Source organism: Humulus lupulus, chromosome 4, assembly GCF_963169125.1.
Source record: "Humulus lupulus chromosome 4, drHumLupu1.1, whole genome shotgun sequence".
In the NCBI taxonomy this organism is placed as follows: Eukaryota; Viridiplantae; Streptophyta; class Magnoliopsida; order Rosales; family Cannabaceae; genus Humulus; species Humulus lupulus.
This window is the reverse complement of record NC_084796.1, coordinates 200,566,652-200,579,518: the sequence shown is the minus strand read 5'-3', so window position 1 is coordinate 200,579,518 and position 12,867 is coordinate 200,566,652. Positions and strand designations below refer to the sequence as shown.

Sequence of the window (12,867 nt, the reverse complement as noted above, 5' to 3'; positions counted from 1 at the left end):
TTTATTAGACAAGCATGTCATCGACATACACTTCTATACTTCTCCCGATCTGAATAGCGAACATCTTATTGATCAAGCATTGATATGTGGCCCCGACATTCTTCAGTTCGAAGGGCATAACTTTATAACAATATATGTTATGTTCGGTCATGAAGCTAGTATGTTCCTGGTCCGCAGGATTCATCGCGATCTGGTTATATCCAGAATACGCGCCATGAAGGACATGAGCTCGTGACCTGCCGTGGCATCTACCAACTGATCAATCCTTAGCAGTGGGAAACAATCCTTGGGACAAGCTTTATTTAGATCGGAGAAGTCGTACAGGTCCTCCACTTCCCGTTTGGCTTCGGGACCAGCACGGGATTGGTGACCCAGATTGAGTATTTTGCCTCCCGGATAAACCCACATTTTAATAATCGAGCTACTTCTTCCTCAAGGGATTCAGCTCGGATCATTCCCAAACGTCTCCATTTTTGAGATTTTGCAGGCACATTCTTGTCCAAATTTAAGGTGTGCATGATTACATTCGGACTTATTCCCACCATATCTTCATGTGACCAAGGAAAAATGTCCAGGTTTTCCTGTAAGAAATCAACCAGCTTCTTCTTCCTTTTATTGTCAAGATTCTTCCCAATTTTTATGACTCTTGAAGCATCTTTGGGGTCGATGTTTACTTCCTCGATCTCTTCTATGGCTTGGAGTTCTGATCTATCTTCGCCTACCTGTGGGTCAATGTCATCGCGTTGGGCGATGTCACCATCCTCTTTTTGCTGAGGTTCTTTCGTTTTGCGAGTAACTTCTACTTCCTGGGTGTAACGCCCTACTACCTTAGAGCCGTTACTAAGTGAGTTTAAAACAGAAATTGTGCATTTGACTTACTCTACGAGGTTTCTAAAACCAAAAGTGTGACTAAACCAGAGTTTAAGGCTGTACTCTTTGGAAATGTTTAGTTTCATTGAAAACATTAAGTATCAAACATCTGGGATCCCAAAAATAAGGTTTACAAAATATTTACAACTCAAAAATAGATTTACACCAGGTTAACTATCAAAAGAATAAGTTAGTACAGCCATATACAAAATGCCCCCAACCAAAGCAGTTGGGCAGGCCGAACATGTACGCGCCGCCCCCACGCTCTCCATACTCATGGCCGGTTGACTGACTCCTTGCTTTTACCTGCCACACAGAGCACCCGTGAGCCGAAGCCCAGCAAGAAAACTCATACAGTATATAACATATGCATATATTATACCAGCATATAATCCATTGATAAACAGGAAAACCATCAGACTGAACAAACATGGCCATGCCGCCACAGAGGCCTTACCAAAGCATGGGGTCTCGGTCCTTACCGTAAGGATAACTCATGTATCCATTGGGTCCCACCCTGACTACAAGCATCCCATGTGCTAGGTGTTACTTCCGGCCCCAAGGCTGTTCTCGGCCTTCACCGCTCTCGGCCTTAACCGTTCATTTTATTATAATCACGCATATGGTACATTTCGAAATAATCATTCAAACATATAATAATTCACTTAAGGTTATACATTCGCACATAATACAATCTAGGGCCATGCCCTGAAATAACTCTGTGGGCCCATGCCCTGTCCTCGGGTGTTACGGTTTTCTTACCTTTCGATTCGATAGCCTTGATCACCTGACTCCTCGAGCACGATCCTACTCGAACCCTAGCGCTTACCTAAGAAAAATCCATAAGTCAAAGTCATTACCAAACCTCAAGTCCAAAACCTAGCCTCGGGACCAATCCCGAGCCCCCGGGAAGTCCTAGATCCCCAAAACAAAGTGGTGGAATCGAGGCCCGAACCCTAGGTCAAAATCCCTCAACAAAAGCCCAAAAATTCCTTTCTGTGAATAGTGCAGCGCTACAGCGCTCTAAAGAGGGCGCTGTAGCGCTACAAGCAGAACAACACACCCCCAGAACCAGGGCCTAGCGCTACAGCGCCCAAAGACTAGCGCTGTAGCGCTAGTTGCAGACCAGCAACACCCAAAATCGCTTCCTGCGATTTCCTTCTACCATTTCAACCCCAAACTTGTCCAAATCTTTCCCAAACCCAAAAACAAACTTATCATCACCTCACACTCATCCCAAGCATCCCAAGAACTCATACCCCAAGCTCAAGCAACCCAAAACTCAAGATCTACCATAATGAACCCTAAAACCAGAAATTCATTCAAACATCAAAGATAAGGTCTTAGAAATCATACCGTGGATGGAATTCGACCTTGAGTTGAACCCTAGACCTCCTTAGATTGCTCCTTCTCAATCTTGGCCTGATTTCCCAAAAATCCCCATCTAATTAGCTCAAATACACAACTCAAACCAGTCAAGCCCTAAAACTGAAATCTCCAAGAACTTACCTCAATTTCTGATGTGATCTTGCTAATCCCTTGCCAATCCTCAAGTCTAGCTTAGGATCCTTGATGCTCAGCCTACCCTAGCTCTCCACTGAGCATAACTCCAAGAAAAATGAAGGGAAAATGGTGGGAGAGCCACAAACCGATCCTTTGAAGAAAACCCCACTGTTTTCTCTCTTTTCCTTTTTTTCTTCCTTCTTTCTTTCTTTTTCAGCCTTATAACTCTTTTTCTACAAATTCCACTAAGTATAAAGCCCCCTTTAACTTATCTCTAACAAGCCTAAAGACCAAAATGCCCTCCCTAATAATTCTAAACCTTTTTGCCCATGCAGGGACATTTTAGTCATATTACCCAAATTCTCACTAATTCCTCAAGTGTTCCTAATAATTCCTGCTCGCTACGCAATACCTGATTAATCACCAATTATACATTCCTCATCATCCAGATTAACCTCAATATATTTTCCAAATTCTCATTTAAACTCCCCAGGCTTAACCCAAGCCGGGTATAGATTCCCGCTTTGACTTTTCCGCTAACCCGCTCATCCTAGGATCGTCTCGAGTCACAGATCACAGATATCAACAGAGTCATGCCCAAAATGGCCAAATTACAAATATGCTCTTTCTAAGATAATCAGGTCTACATGCATACTAATTCACATAGTCATGCTTCTCAAATAATCAAATAGTCATATAACATGCATTATATCATAATCATGCATTTAACTCGTTAAAGACACACACAAAATCCCATTATGCCCTCCAGGCACACTAATCAAGGCCCTTAAGCCTTATTAGCGAATTTGGGTCGTTACACTATCCCCTCTCATGAAAATTTCGTCCTCGAAATTTACCTGAACAACTCGGGATACCGCTCCCGCATATCCGACTCCAGTTCCCATGTCGCCTCTTCAACCTTGTTATTCCTCCACAATATCTTAACCAAGGCGATGGTCAAATCGGCATTTTTTTTAGTTGTGTTTTAAAAAAATGAGAATAGATAACCATTTTTATTATTTTTAAAAATTTTAGCTAATAGAAAAATTAATAAATATATTTATAAAGATAAAATATTGTAAAAGTTTGCAATAAATAATAAAAGGAAGTAATGTGAAAGATAAAGTGATGAAAAAAACAAAGAGGGAAAAAATTATACTTTTTTTTACCTTATATTTTGTCCCATTATTTGTTGGACCTTGTGTTTTGACAAACTTTTTAGACCATTTGTTTTGTAAAATGGTTTAAATAGATCCCTAAATATGATTTTGATCAAAGTTTTTTGAACTAAAATCACAAATAATTTACCAAGCTAACAACTCAGAATAAAATCACAACCATTCTACCTAATAACTATGTTGTTATATTCAAATTTGTGTTCATCAAAATCGGGTTAGGGGTCTATTTGAACCATTTTACAAAACATAGAATCCAAAAATTAATTTGTTATGGTCCAAATAAGAAATGAGACAAAATACATGGTCCAAAAATGTATAAACTAAAAAAATAAATATTATAGTGCAAAATATGATGAGAGAAAAAGTATTAAGACAAAATAACAATAAAATTAAAAGGAGAGAGAAAGCAATGAAGCGAGAAAAAATAATGAGAAAGAAAGAGATGTGATAGAAAATGATAAGAGGGAAAATGATGTTAAAAATAAAATAAAAATAATAATTAGCATTTTTGCCCCCATGAACTTATGACACTACCAGATCGTGCCCCCTAAAATATAAGGCTCGTTAAAACCTCCCCTGAACTTTTCCATTTACAGAAACATGGTCCTTTTGTTAGCTTTCGTTCCATTTTCAGTTTAAACGCTGATGTGACATTGTCACGTCAATCCCGCATGTAGAATAATTAGTATTTTTGCCATCTCAACTTTGATTACTACCAAATTGTGCCCATTTTTATTAAAAAAATAATTTAAAATAATTTTTTTTATTAATTCTTATAAAAATAATTCAAATCTTAAAAAATTAAATAAAAATCAATTAAACTCTAATCGAATCTTTAAAATTCACTCTAAATATTAAAAAATCAAATATATACCAAATTTGAATGAAATAAACAAATTAAATATAAATAAAATTGTAATTAATTCAATAGACCCATATTAGTAACCTATTTATTTTTGTTATAAACTAATAAAAAAACCACTTCATTCATGTTGAGTTTTGAGTTGCACGGCTCCAATCATTTTATTTTATTTTCTTTTTTATTTGCAAAAGAAAGAAGATACGTATAATTTGATTTAAATTTGAATGTATATTTAGTTTTATTTTTTTACAAAGAATGTCTTTAGTTTGGTATTTATATTTTAGTTTCATTAACTTTAGATTTTTATATATTAAATTATTATAAATTTGAACTAATCCTAATATTTTTTTTCAAAGAATTAACTGTTTTTTAATGTTACTGTTTTAATTTTATTTTGATTTTAATTTTTTAATTATTTTTTTTTTTAAAAATGTATTAGGTTTGAATTAAATTTTAAAGAATTAATACAAAAGATAGATTTTTTTTATAATTTTTCTAATAAAAAGGAGCACGATTTGGTAATAATCAAAGTTCGAGAGAAAAAATGTTAATAATTCTACACATGACAATACTATATCAGAATTTACAATGCCACATTAGCGTTTAAACGGCAAAATAGAATTGAACCTAACAAAATGACTAGGTTTTTGTAAATGATATATTTGAGGGGGAGTTTTTAACAGGTCGTATATTTTAGGGAGCACAATCTTGTTGTGTCTCAAGTTCGGGGGGCAAAAATGCTAATTATTCTAATAAAAATTTAGGCAAAAAAATTGTTAAACACAAGATACAACTTTAAAGTTAAATAAAGTATCCACCCTAACTCAGCAAAAAGCATGCACTAGTGTGGAATATCAATATCATACAATCAATGCCGGCCAATCTATTGCAAATGATAAAATATTAGTAGTGGTGTGTTTACTTACACATAATCAGAATAGTTTGCAATAAGAATTACTAGTAATCTAATTGACATTCAATTGGATTACTGAATTGAAGTTCGAATAAGTTGTTTACTTGGCTTACAAATCAGAATCAACACTATTCATATTAATGTGTTCACTTTACTTTGGAATTGGAACAAATTGTTTGTAAGATACAAAATACCATTGATTAAAATATTAAATGTATTTAGAACTTTTATGAGATAATATTTTTTAGATAAATATTATAATAAAATGGACTTTTAGCTTAGGATATTAATTTATTTTTAAATCAAATTTAAAAGATAATATAAATATTTAAATTTTAAATTATATATGCACGCATATATATACAAGTATTCATTTTTATATTAATTATTTTCCACATCAACAAAAATACACTATAAATATAACATAAGAAAAAAAATTAACATAATTTTTAATTAATGACTATTATTTTTTCGAGTCAAATAGAAAAAGAATATGACAAATACTAAATATTTAAATGATTAATTTATTAAATTATATATTGTTTTTTATATATATAAAAAATAATGATATGTTATATTTTAATTTTTTAAATTAAATGATGGAAAAAAGGACAAGTTATGTGGAAATGGAAATGACAATCCTCCAATCCCATAAAATTGCCAGTCCCATTCCAAATCGGTGTGAAACACATTTTTCATTCCCACAAGAAAACAAGGGTAACGAGTATCCATTACAATTCCTTAACCCTATAAATAAGCACACCATACGCACTATAGATATTTCAAATGTGGACTGAAAAATGCATCTTTGAAGAAAATATCACAAATTTAAAAGAAAAACTATAAGAAATACAAGACAAATTCAAGATTATTTTCAATGCAACATTTAAATATTGTGCTAAATTTTGCACTCTATTAGAATACTATAATATTGTATTGAAAAAAGAACAAAAAAACAAAATCTACAAATCAAATATTTAAAAAGACTGAAAGCAACCCAACAACGCATGCAAGACTCGCTAAAAATAAATTAAAAAAATTTATGATACTATATTCCACGTGATTATACCTTACCAAAGAGAGAAAGCTATATTCCCTTCGATTGAATATTACCCTAACATAGGAAATAGTCTCGGACAAATTGGTTTCCAGATGAAATTTTCATCCCTATACATAGGCTAGTAAATTTCATTTCAACTTATGAGAGAGTAAGAGTATAGTCTTTATGATTGAAAGCTTAAGCACAAGCAATCAACATATGACAATGGGGAAGTTATAATCAAATCATTTCATCTTAAAGTTTACTTAACAAATAGAAACAATTGAAAAAAAATCTGATGATATTTCATCCTTGAAAAAAAAAATATAAGTTAAATGTGAGTATCACACCATTATGCATTTATTTCATAGATCTATATGGACAAAAGAATACCATTTTTAAAGGTTACCAATAAGTTCATTTTGAGACGGTGAAGAGGAAAGGCATATATGTCAATCACCCATCAATTCCATCCATGCCCTTCAAGCTTTCCACAAGGGACAAATCTCTTTCTAGTCGCCGAGACCATCCGTTTTGTGGTCTTATTTCTCTTCAAGAAATACTGGAAAAATGTTGAAAATAAATTGGCTCCAAAAGGAGTCACAAAAAACGAGCTGATTACATATGCAACATCTTCCTTTCAAAGATGATCACAAATTGCCCTTGTGAAGTCGGTAGTTGATGACTTGCCACCTAAATCAGCTGTTCGGAATTTTCCCTCAGCAATTGTGTTGAGAATGGCATCTTGGATTCGATCCGCTTTATCATGGAGTTCCAAATGACGGAGCATTGAGACAGAACTTAACAGCAAAGCAGTAGGGTTTGCCAGATTCTGGATAATTTTCACATGGAAGAATGTTTAGAAGCAAGCAAAAACCAATTGGGTGCTACAGCTAAACATTAAAGGACATATGACACAATAACCATGAAAAATGTCATAGTAATACAAGGCTTGCTTGAACATTCTTCTCCCACTTGAGAAGAATTAATTAGGGATTTTCAAGCATAAAGACTCATGGCTCTCAAAAAATTATTCATGTTCTGGCTTATGCACTCAAATCAATGAATGGCTGATAATAGGTCCATTTAAAGATTACCACAGTTGCAAAATGAGAGCCTACTCCAACCCTTACACAGTTTTACTTACTGGGTTTACAGACTTAAACCAAGCAAGCACTTATCAAGGCCAGAGTTCAATAATACTGACCTTGTAGGGATACCACCGCTTGTGTCAGGTTCCAAGTATTGTCTTACTGGTTTTGCAATATCCAGAAGAAGTTGACCATACTCTATTATTCTATAAAAAATCTTCTCTATTTATTGCAAAACCAGTAAGACAATACTTAAGACCTAACACAAATGGTGGTCTTCGAGCGACCATCCCTCTCCCAAATGCAATAGCTTCTAATCCAAATTCACACAATCCATAAGCTAATCCAAATTCACACAATACATAAAGCCCTTTCAATCTCTCTAACACTATTAAAATATACTCGTTGTTTCTAGAAAGTCTTTTACACTTCCAAAAACCACCTACTCTTTTATTACAAAATATAGCTCACCTTCTAGAAAATCTTTCACACTCCCCACTACTTACATTATGCCTGTTTTATCTTTTATTGGATGCCTAACATAGAGTTTCGAGATTGTAAGATTCAGCTTGTGTTCTAGGAAAATAATTGTAACTACAATTTTCATAATCTGAACGAACCGAATTGTTCGATTAGTGTTTTGAATCTATGTCCATGAGTGTCAGAAAATAAAGAACATGTTTAATAATGAGTACAAGTGAAATTGAGTGAAAGGAAAAAAAAACTGCAGATGCATTTAGTGCAGTTAAGTGTAAGGATAAATTCAAGACGATTAACCTTTCCAGCAATATCAGGTGCTGAACCATGCACAGCTTCAGCTAGGGCAATACCTCCCTCACCAATATTGCAGCTGTTCAGAAAAACAAATTATGTCAGATAATTAAATCTATAGCACAAGAGATGACAGAAAATAGGTAGTTACCTTGGAGTTAAGCCCAGTCCGCCAATCAAGCCCGCACAGAGGTCACTAATAATATCACCGTAAAGGTTAGGCATCACCAATACATCAAAGAGAGCAGGATTCTTCACAAGCTACAGAAGACAAAGTTAAGCATTTTTTAATTAAGTTCCATGACAAGTCTTAAATGCTTTCACAGGTTGATGATTCCATTGCACAACACACATATTGTTCATACCATCATGCAGCAATTGTCAATGACAACTTCCTCATATTTAATCTCTGGATACTTCTCTGCCACTTCACGGCAACACTATAAGTGAAAAGAAACCAATTTCAGACTTCAATACAAGAATATTATGAACAACAGACAATTATACATCGACGCTTTGATAAAATAAGCAAACCTTAAGAAAAAGACCATCAGTTTTCTGCATAATATTCGCTTTGTGAATTGCAGATACCCTCTCTCTCCCGTGCGCCTTGGCATAATGAAAAGCATACTCAGCTACCCTAAGACTTGCCTGACGAGTAATGATCTTAAGACTTTCGACAACGCCTCTCACAACCTTGAAACAACAAAAACAAATTACTCAAACTGATACAAACATATTCATTATAGTATAATCACAAGCAAAGCAAATACTCTATGAAGAATTACTTAGAGCGTATTTGTTAGTCATTGTGTATTTAAATAGTGTGTTTGGATGTCTACTAGCAATTACAGTTAAAATTTTATATCATGTTTGGCAAAATGGTTAGTAATTACATAATAAGATAATAATATAAAGTGATAATTAATATTTGAATTTGATAGTAAACAATGTATAAAATTTAATGTCCCTTTGAGAATTAGAGAGTCATCAATTACTTCCAAAAAAATTTGGTTACAATAAAATTAGTCCGTTAAACAAACACGTCTAACCTGTTAATTCCCCCACTAATTACTCTAATTTCAATTACCATATGTGCACCTTAATGTTCGAGATATACATTACACTATAATTAAGAGCAAAGCAGATACTACAAGAAGACTTACTTGATGTTCAAGCCCACTGTACTCTCCCTCAGTGTTTTCACGTATAGTAATGAGATTAACATCATCATAACGGGTCTTATAGCCAGGCAGACTGTAGCAAGGTCTAACATTGGCATACAAGTTAAGCTCCTTCCTTAAAGTAAGATTCAAAGAACGATGACCTTTCCCAATTGGTGTAGCCATTGGACCTTTCAACCCCACCTTGTTTCGACGCACTGATTCCAAACTTTCCCACGTTAAAAAACTCTGTGTTCTCGGATCAATTTTGGTTCCAACATAATGTTCTTCCCAGTCAATCGGCACTTCAGCTTCTCTAAACACCTAAATCAATAAAATCACAACCCTAAGATTCTAAAATAATCTTCACCAATAAAACCCTAATATCTCCAATTATATTAAAAAAAAATGGAAAGAAAAGAAAAAAAAAATAATCCCTTCGATTAATAATAATAATAATAGTGATGAAAGACCTGTTTGACAGACTCGGCTATCTCGGGGCCAATACCGTCGCCGGGGAAGAGGGTGACCGTGATCGGAGCCGTGGCAGACGACAAAAGCCGAGCCGTGGCCGTAACCGGTGATGCCAAAGCGGAGGTAGAGCTGGTCGAGGAGATGATCTGGTTGGAGCGGGTTCCGAGGACGCGCCTCAGCAGGTGGGAAGCCATCGATACGTTATTTACACGCGCTGAAAAGAAGAAGAGACGACGAAGTATGTATTAAAGGGAATGTAGGGTTGACCGAAACTTTATAGCTTTAGCACATATAGAGAGAGAGAGAGAGAGAGAGAGAGAGTGGAAGATTCGTATTCAGCTGGAAATCACAACGAAAGAAAGAAAAGGGTAAATTTAGAATCAAAGATTAGTTATTATTGCAGCGGGTCCTGGGCAATACTATTATATTTGAAGTCATTTTCATTTGGTTATAGATTTAATAATTTTTTTTTTTTTTTTTTTTTTTTTTTGTAAATGGTCTCCAACACTTCAGATAGATAATTAGTCTAAATTTTTTAGATAATTTGTCAAAAAAAATTTAGATAACTGGTCAAAATTTTAGACAGATATTATTTTACACAAAAATTGTTAAAATTAGACAAAGTATAAAATAACTTCAAAAAAAAAACTATTTTCACTAATCATTCTTATTGCATATTATAACCTCTTTTTTTTTTTTTTTAAAGGCAATTTTTGGGCTAAGGGATCTATTTTTTGTAGTTCTTTTGGCCTCGTTTTAATAATTTTTTACAAAATAGTTTCTGACACTTCAGATAGCTTGTCGAAATTTTAGGCCGAGATCATTTCGCAAAAAATTATCAAAACTAGGCAAGAATGCAAAATGAATTAAAAAAAAAAGTCATTTTCACCAATTTTTTATTTATATCACTAGAGGTCTTAATTTTTTTTAAAAGTATTACTTAGATCCTTAAATTTTATTTTGTATTACTTAGAGCAGTCTCAATGGCTGCTTTAAAGTAGTCCAAATGTAAAAATTTTTAGCTAAATGACTTACTCCATCAACTCTTCTAAATATATATGTATAAGAGCTTAGCACTAAACCCAATAAATTCTATTCTAAATGTAGCTAAGCTTAAATTAGCTATGTAAACATTTTTTAATATCTTTTTGTCCTTTTTTTCTTTCTCTCTCCCATTAGCAAATCTTTTATTATTATTTTTTCTTTTTTAATATATTTTTTGACTTTAACTATTAAATAATATTTATAAATATAATATTTAAATGATATAAAAAAAAATATAGAGTAGTTGATATATGGTGTAGTATACAAATATAAGGTAAAGTAGAAAAAGTGGGGTTTTGATGAAGTATTTTGATAAATAAAGTTGAGTACCCATTGTGAGTGCTCTTAGGTCCCTAAACTTACTAAATAAATATTACATAGTTCCAATCTATCAAAAAGTAATTTACGGAATGCACAAAGGAAAATAATTTATGACACAATTAATTACAAAAAGATTGAGTCCACTAAGGAAATAAACCCTTTATTTTTAAAAAGATGTTGCATGTTGTAATTGAAAAATAGGAAAGTTGATGAGGTGGAATTAAAATGATATATATTTTTTTATATTTAAAGGCAATTATAAAAATAAAATTATTTTATTAAAAAAAATATGTAGCACAAAAAAAAAATGAAAGATGGAAAATGAGACTAAGAGTAATTTCAATACATTTTCTTCTCTATCTTTTAAAATACATCACTAAAATCCAATTTTCTTTATTTTATATCAAACTTTTATATTACTCTATATATCAATTTCTCAATTTCTTCTATTCATTATTCAAATATATTTTATTAATTTTAAATATATAATATTAATATATACACATATAAAAAATAATTAAAATCTAAAAAAATTAATAATATAAGTTTAGAGTAATGAATGGTGTTGCTACACATGTGGAGCGGTAGAGCATTCTCAACAGCTTTTCTACTCTGTCATTTAAAATACATCACAAAAACCCTCATTTTTTCTATTTACCTCAAACTTTTATATTAGAGCATTCTCACATGTTGATCTTCTCTATCCTTTAAAATATATCACAAATTTTTTTTTTTTATTTTACATCAAGTTTTTACATTAAATCATACATCAACTTTTCTATATTTATTCTATATTTTCATTACATCATTTAAATATTATATTTTTAAACATTAATTGTTTATTTAAATAAGAGAACATGAAAGAAAAAAAATGGGGAGATAATAAAAAATTGATTGAAAGGAAGAGGAAATAATAAAAAATTGGTGGAGTGGAGTAGGAAATAATAATAAAATATTTTGAGAAGTCATATATTGTCGCCATATGTAGAGAAGAGTTGATGGATACTCAAGCTTACTAAAATACATATGTATTATAAAGCAATCGTTTAGTGGGTTTTGGGTAATCTTCTTCAAATACTTGAAGACTAGGTACTATGAATTAACCATTGGAACTACTCTTACATCATACATCAACTTTTTTATATTTTTTAAAATCATTTAAATATTATATTTTTAATATTTTTTGTATTGAAATAAGAGAAGATGAAAGAGAAAGAAAAAAGAATAAATAAAAAAAATTAATCAAATGGTTTAGCTCATCTCTAAGAGCACTCTTATTAGAAGAAGTAAAATAGCTAGTATGTATAAAATATAGAGAAAAGGCCTAAAAACAACACCCATCAGCTGCTGCATTCATGCTGTGTTTCACAAAAATTTAGCTACTTCTATAGTGCCACGCCACATCTAGCGACAGCTATTCATGCTTCAAAAGTATATTTTATTAATTTCTATACTACTCTCTCTGCCTCTCTTGCTATTTCGTTTGGCGCCAAGCAGAAGTAAACATTATTCTTCAACCATGCTTGGAGGGAACTCCATTTAGGATTTTTGTAAAGGACCACATCAGAGATGCAAGAGTAAATTTTGGTAAACTAGGGTCTGTTTGACATTATTTTATGTTTTTTGTTTTCAAAGTTG

The 12,867-nt window shown here is 32.6% G+C and overlaps 1 protein-coding gene across 1 annotated transcript; it reads right to left on the bottom strand.

Moving 5' to 3' along the window:
* Positions 1–6,648: 6,648 nt before the first annotated feature.
* LOC133831110 (isocitrate dehydrogenase [NAD] catalytic subunit 5, mitochondrial) lies at positions 6,649–10,201 on the bottom strand. The gene is made up of 7 exons (XM_062261276.1): positions 9,864–10,201; positions 9,394–9,714; positions 8,762–8,923; positions 8,593–8,667; positions 8,379–8,488; positions 8,234–8,306; positions 6,649–7,197 (listed from the first exon to the last, which is right to left on the bottom strand). The coding sequence occupies exons 1-7, from the start codon at positions 10,056–10,058 to the stop codon at positions 7,006–7,008; spliced, it is 1,128 nt and encodes a 375-aa protein (XP_062117260.1). The 5' UTR covers positions 10,059–10,201; the 3' UTR covers positions 6,649–7,005.
* Between the last annotated feature and the right edge of the window lie 2,666 nt (positions 10,202–12,867).